Here is a 6,723-nt window from a genome sequence, read left to right on the forward strand (position 1 = left end):
CATATGACAACAACATCAATGACCGAAAAACAACAACAATGACGACCAAGTATATGTCAGAATAGACTTTGACCGATGATCCGACTTATTGACTCCCTTAACTATATGGGCTTAAATTTTTTTTTTCTATATGGATCTCCTTATTTAAAATTCAATTATTTTAGAATTATTCAAAAGGAAAATATTTTTGACATAGAGAATTTTGTATTATTTGGGTTTTGGGAAAAAAATTTTAAAATCTAAAGAATAGTCGTAGTGTGAGAGGTGAGGGACACACGTGTGAGAAGGTATGTGAAGAAAACCTCGATCGTAGTCTTGAAACCCTATCTCGCTTCCATCCGTAACTTGTACCAATCACTTTGCCCCCAATTCCCAGCCCTAACCCTAAAATCGAACTTTCTCATGAAATTCGTCTCGCATAACTCCACCATTGTCTCAGAATCAGGTTCGATTCCATAACTCTCGAGGAACCTTCTTCTCTTTCGAGTTTTCTATGGAGGGCTCTACAGAGGATCTAGGAGCCCCGGAGTCATGGGAAGTTGCCGATTTGGACGACTCCATGAACCGCTTGAACCTTTTGATATCCTCCAGCAAAGATTCCAAGCCTCACGACCACACCGACGGTGCTTCGCCACATCTTCCTTCTTCTTCTTCTTCCACCACTGGAGACAAGGTCTTCGACGATGCTGTCAATCAGGTTGATCAGTTCCTTCGGGAAGCAATTCAAAACCCTCGTGAACGCCTTTCAGGTAGCTTTGCATGTATCTATTGCTTTAATCAATACATATATGAACTATTGTTTTGAGAAAAATTGCTACTTTGATTGTGAATTATAGTTGCCATGTAGATTTGGATACGTGTTTTGGGTATGTTTACTCTATCAGTGCTCTGAATTATACTTAAGGAGTGCTCTGAATTATACTTAAGGAGTGCTCTGAATTATAATTAAGGAGTGCTCTGAATTATAATTAAGGAGTGCTCTGAATTATAATTAAGGAGTTGTTTTAGGCGCTGATTACTTACACATTTATAGTTGTTGTATTTACTATAGTGCTAGTATAAATATTTAGTGCTAGCATTCTCTATTTATCTTCATGTGTAGCTCTTTCATGTGAAGATAAATTACTAAGTGATTTGTAAGAACTGATTTGTGGCATAGAGTTTTTGTTTGTTGCTTTCTGATTTAAATGCATTTTATATGCATTGATCCGAAATAATGGGTGGTTGATATTTGTCATGAGGGAATGAACATGCCTGCCACATACAAGTAGATGATGCAGAAAACATAGATCATTTTAAAATTTGATGCATGAATGTTCTATGGTTATTCTGCGATACATGCTACTGCTCTAATGGCAGTCTTATGCAATTATGATTGTGTTGTTTGAGTATTACTTGTTTTAGATTAATTACGCCATATGTTCTATAAAGGGGTTTTCCTGCTAGACTAATTAAGGTTTCTGATTTGATTTATCCAGTTTTAAGGATGGAGCAAGATGTTCTGAATTTTATTCAAGATCCTAATCAACAGCAGATTGAGTTTAATCAACTTCCAACATCCTATTTGAGGTTGGCTGCACACCGGGTGGCTCAGCATTATTCATTGCAGTCGATGGTTTTACTGGATAATAATAGTCTACCGGATGGTTCTGGGTCAAGAATTATTGTTCGCAAAACTGCTGAATGTAAGGTTCCTATTATTCGCCTTGCGGACATCCCAGTGAAATTGCCATCAGAAAACAATGCTGTAATGAAGGTTGCAATCAAATCGAGGCCACAGAAACAAACACATGTTCTTAACAATGCAAATTCGAACTCAGGGAAGAAAAACAACTCTAAAAGTGTGGAAGAGAGGAAAGAGGAGTATAATAGGGCTCGTGCTAGGATCTTTAGCTCGAGTAATAATGGTGGTACAGTGGTTGGGAAGCCAGAATGTGAGACAAGGCAGCTGGATAACTCATTGCACGGTTCCTCTGGGTTTACTCGTGGGGAAGATAGAAATGCTTCCGTATCTGATATTAGTTCCAGTAGGGGGGTGGTTGGTTCTTCAACTAATACCGGTAGGGGGCTGGTTGAGTCTTCAACATATACCATTAGGGGGCTGGTTGAATCTTCAACTAATACCAGTAGGGGACTGGTTGAATCTTCAACTAATCCCAGTAAGGCTAGAAGTAGGACAGAGAAGGAGTCAGTTGGTAGGTACAGGCAAAGTAACAGGGTGGCCATATTCCGGGACCGTGAAATTGACCGCAAGGATCCTGATTATGACAGAAGTTACGATAGGTATGTGTACCTTTTACCTCATTATTTAGTGATGCACTTGTCAGCTAATATATGTTGACCTTGTTGTTTTGTTCCCCTCTCAAATAAATAGTTTGAGTTTGCAGTAATGAATGATTGATGACGTTAGTGCTGTTACTATTAGTGTGACTTGCATTTTTATATATAAATTCCTATTTGGATCACACATTAGTTAATATTTTCATTATAGAATGCAGACCGAATATTTTGTGTCAGTTTTTTTTCTTGTTAAACATTTTTGTTTCCTTCCAAGTAAAAACATCAAGAAATTCCAAAATCACCACTTCTCATTCCCGGGTTTAACTTATGACATGGTTGAACTAATCTCCCATGGACATTTACAAGACATTAGCTAAGTTAAGTAGCTAATGCTTCTTTCATATTGAAGAATTAATTTTGTATGTACTTTCTAGTTCGAATGATTAATTGATAATTTGCTTCCGTTACAAAATATGTTAGTCTTTCTTGTTTGTTTGCAACAGTGTTGTTAGTGGTGCTACAGCACTACACAGATTTTCTAACAGACCACTTTTGTTAAGTAATGCACTGATGTAGTACAAAATGTTGTCGAATAAAGGCACTATAGGTGCTGTAGCATAGTTGAATTTGAACACACCACTATTTTCTGCAGTGTGGGATTATCAACACAACACTGGTTTGCAGATGTTTTTCAAACCTATGATTTAGATGACATATGTTTTATTTATTTTAATATTTAAATACTACAGCAACAACCTATAATATTTCTTCATAGTTATATAAATTTTTTGCTATTTAGTATAACGTGAATTGCACAATGTGCGAGAAGAGAGAGAAAAGCAGAAATGAAGGTGTAAGAAAATTTGGAAGAGAGGGACAAAGGATGGAAGTCCCTTTGTAACTAAATGTCCGTGTAAAAGTTATGAATTGTTTTTCATACCAATGAGTGCTTGTTATCCAATGAAAAGATACAAGATAGAAGATTTATTGGAGTTTGCCAATATATTGGCATTGTATTCATAAATTGTTAAGGGGATTAGTAAAAAAAGAAACTCAGAATTTTGAAGAGTCTCCGGGGTGTCTAACTTATTATAATTAACCAAATGTGTTGTATTTTTTATTTGGTTTGTTATGTATGTAAAACTAAAAAATATAAAAGATGAGATATGGTTGGAGTATTGATTGATCTGATCCATTATTCTTCTAACTTGCTTGGCAGGTATATGCAAAGATTTGATCCAGGGTTTGGATTCAATGGAGGATCATACCCAATGCAGCCGATGTATGCACCAGTATTGAATTACAACACTGAGTTTCCACAGCTTGGATCCCCTCATGGCCCCCAACGATCCGCTGAACACCAACCACGGCCTCTTCCGCAGCATATATCTGGGCAGCATATGTCAGGGCAGCATATATCAGGAACTTGGGTTCCACAATCAACACCTGCTGGAATTGGATACGGACATCCCGAGACCATGATGTCACCATTTAATCATAATCAAGTTGGTGCACACTCTTCATCAACCATGTACTTGCATTCACCTCAGTATCCATGTCAGCATCCTGGAATGCCTTTTATCCATCCCGAACATATTCATCAGCCCTTTGCACAGGTATAGGAAGCTACTAAATCCCCTATTTGTTATATAAAACAAAACTCCTATTTATGATTGATTAAAGTCCTAAACTATGTTTTATCAAGGTGCATAATTTTCATGTTACTCTGAGCATCTTTTATACTACAAGAATTGAAATGAAGCAATTATAAAACGTTACATAAAGCTTTAGGTGAATAAACCTTCACAGGTGATGAAGACAAAAAGAATTTGATAATGGTTGTGTTGTATAGTGTAGGCCAGCCTTGGCTGGATGTAAAATCCATGTCCTAGGGGTAGTAACTAAAGGGGTACTAACTAACAGCTGAGTCCTCTCCGAACTGCAGGAGATATCTGTTAATATTTTTTAGAGCTTATGGGTTTCCTTCATTGCAACCTCCCAACACTTTCATTGTGTTGTGTATGAAGGGGTGGATTTAGTTCCACATTGCTTAGAGATATGGTCTGTGTAGTGTTTATAAAGCTTGGGCAGCCCTCACCAAGGTAGTCAGGGTCAAGATCCTACACGGGAGCGGGAGGGGTCACAGGATCGTGAATCGGATGATTGTAACACGGATTGTAAGATCCTACAAATTTCACAAACTCATACAACAAATGTAGTGAATATTAAAAAAATGTGGAAAAACTTTGGGGGTTATATACAGCAATTTAAACGAAATTTTATAGTGCCATTGATCAATTATTTTGCTTCACTTTTTATTAGAATACACTTGCAAAATTGTTTTCTGTTCTATGATATTTTGGCTGGTGTGATTAGTCGTTGAGGCTGGTATGGTTAAGTAGTGCATTATGCACCTTTTTTGCACTTTACAATGTCAGTTTTTCCTCATTTCATACTGCATAGTTCGATTTGATGATTTGCCAAAATTTTACTTCCTTTCCGGCAGCTGCTGCTTGTGAATATTATTCTTTAGCTTTTCAATAAGATCTAATTATTCTCTTTTATGTACTTGATCTGCAGTCTCATCAACCACCACCTGAAGCAAATTTTGGATTGGCCCGGCCCCGATGAGGGGCATAGGCCATGCCTGCACCCAATCAGCCCGAGCTTTATAGTGTAAGATGACGGTCTGCTGCAGCTACAGATATCTTTCAGCTGATTGGAGTGCAGGCATGCAGGCCGAGTTTGGCTGGAATGGATTTGTGTATTTCTTAAAAAACCAACTCAAACAAGGATCCTTTCCTCTAATCTCGGTTTACGAAGGATGCTTCTTGCATCTTCTATGAGTTACATGACTATGTTTCTCTTGTGGACATTTGGTATTTTGTGAGGAGCTTTTGGAGCGCGCACACACACATACTGCTGCTCATGAAGATGAGTGAACTGAGGACTTCTGTAGAGCCATACAAGTTTGTGCTTGACTTGGACGAAGGTATGTTTTGCTTTAACCTATTCTGTGGCACTTAGTTCTTCTTGAAACGTGACTGAGTCATTCTTTCCTCTTCATGTTGAAGTTCACCTAATTCATTTCTTGAGAATTGGGTATGCGAATATAGTGGAATCATCAGAGGGTCACTTCAATGTTTCATTGGTAAGGAAATTTCCTTGCACCTTTGACGTGGATTTAATTGCAAAACCAATGATATGTAACTTATTCAAGTTACCTTCAAAGAATGGGTATCAATTGGTTTTTTTGTGTTTATGTCAGCTTGAGCTCCCCAAGAGAGCTAAAGGGATTCAAGTCTTGCTTGGTGTCATTTGCCTTCAGATTTGCAGGAGCTTTTGTCTTGAAGGTTTAACTGGAGTTTTATAGCTCTAGTTACTATTCCCTATATACTTCATAGTCCAGCAAATAATCCGTAACCTCATGTATGGCTAACTTCTGTGGATGAGTTTGTATATTTTACTCTCTTCATACATTTCTTAGTTCGATATTTGCTACAAGTTTTAACAATTTTTTATACAGTGATCTTTTCATATGGATTGTTTGCTTACATTGTTTTACCATTCTGTCTTTTTTGGTAATTAAGATTTAAAAACAGTAGTAGTGATGTGAAATAAAAAGCATGCATGAAACAAAAAAACAAAAAGTTTCTCTCCCCCTTATACATTGTCATTTTTTTACTTTTTATAGATACCAAGAATTGAAAGCTAATTTTTCAAAAAATAATTTTCCTTCCTATAATACTTTTAATTATTTATGAAATTTGTTTGAAATTGAATAACATATTTTATGGATGTTAAAATTACAAGCACTAATTTTTTTATATAAGATTATTTTAATCTAATGGACCTAACTAGTGGAATAAAAGTCCGAATACCAACCGTAGTAAAAATAATGTATTTACAACACTCCCATCGGCTGGTGAATGAAACAACCTTTTCTTCAAAGTTATTGATGTTTATCTCCTTAGATAGAATTGTTTATCTCTTTAGATAGAAGATCTTTAGTGTAATGTTGTCTTGAGAAGAAACATATGGAGTAAAATGTACAAATAAGATTACAATCTAACTTCTGTCAATTTCAATATGTTTGATATTATCATGCTGCACTCGATTATGGATTATGTTAACAATAGATTTATTATCACAATAAAATATCATTGATTCATCATTCTTTATCTTCAAGTATTTTAATTCAAGTATTCTAATATCATTGTCAGTTAAAATAGTTCATAGCTAAAGTAGTTCACATATATTTTGTGTCATTGCTCTGAATTCTACTTCAACATTAGAAAAAAATACAACATTAGAAAAAAATACAACATCATGTAGTTGATCTTCTATCCACAACTGACTCTGTATAGTTAGCGTCTCTATATGCGTCAAGAGTCGTACTTCCATTTCGTTTAAACAAAATTCATCTACCTTTAAATATTGCAC

The 6,723-nt window shown here is 36.1% G+C and overlaps 1 protein-coding gene across 1 annotated transcript; it reads left to right on the top strand.

Annotated features, from left to right (window-relative positions):
• Positions 1–255: 255 nt before the first annotated feature.
• Positions 256–5,819, top strand: LOC127097310 (uncharacterized). Its single transcript, XM_051035804.1, has 6 exons — positions 256–749; positions 1,479–2,283; positions 3,500–3,896; positions 4,861–5,272; positions 5,355–5,431; positions 5,549–5,819. Exons 1-4 carry the CDS (start codon positions 494–496, stop codon positions 4,909–4,911), a joined length of 1,509 nt encoding a protein of 502 aa, XP_050891761.1. The 5' UTR covers positions 256–493; the 3' UTR covers positions 4,912–5,272; positions 5,355–5,431; positions 5,549–5,819.
• Positions 5,820–6,723: the final 904 nt, after the last annotated feature.

The sequence above is a fragment of the Lathyrus oleraceus genome, chromosome 6 (genome assembly GCF_024323335.1).
Source record: "Lathyrus oleraceus cultivar Zhongwan6 chromosome 6, CAAS_Psat_ZW6_1.0, whole genome shotgun sequence".
NCBI classification, from domain to species: Eukaryota; Viridiplantae; Streptophyta; class Magnoliopsida; order Fabales; family Fabaceae; genus Lathyrus; species Lathyrus oleraceus.

Excerpts from the sequence above, each read along its gene's own strand:
- LOC127097310 (XM_051035804.1), top strand. The coding sequence starts at position 494 with ATGGAGGGCTCTACAGAGGATCTAGGAGCCCCGGAGTCATGGGAAGTT. Across the intron at positions 750-1,478 it reads CCCTCGTGAACGCCTTTCAG|TTTTAAGGATGGAGCAAGAT; the intron begins GTAGCTTTGCAT and ends TGATTTATCCAG. Across the intron at positions 2,284-3,499 it reads TATGACAGAAGTTACGATAG|GTATATGCAAAGATTTGATC; the intron begins GTATGTGTACCT and ends CTTGCTTGGCAG.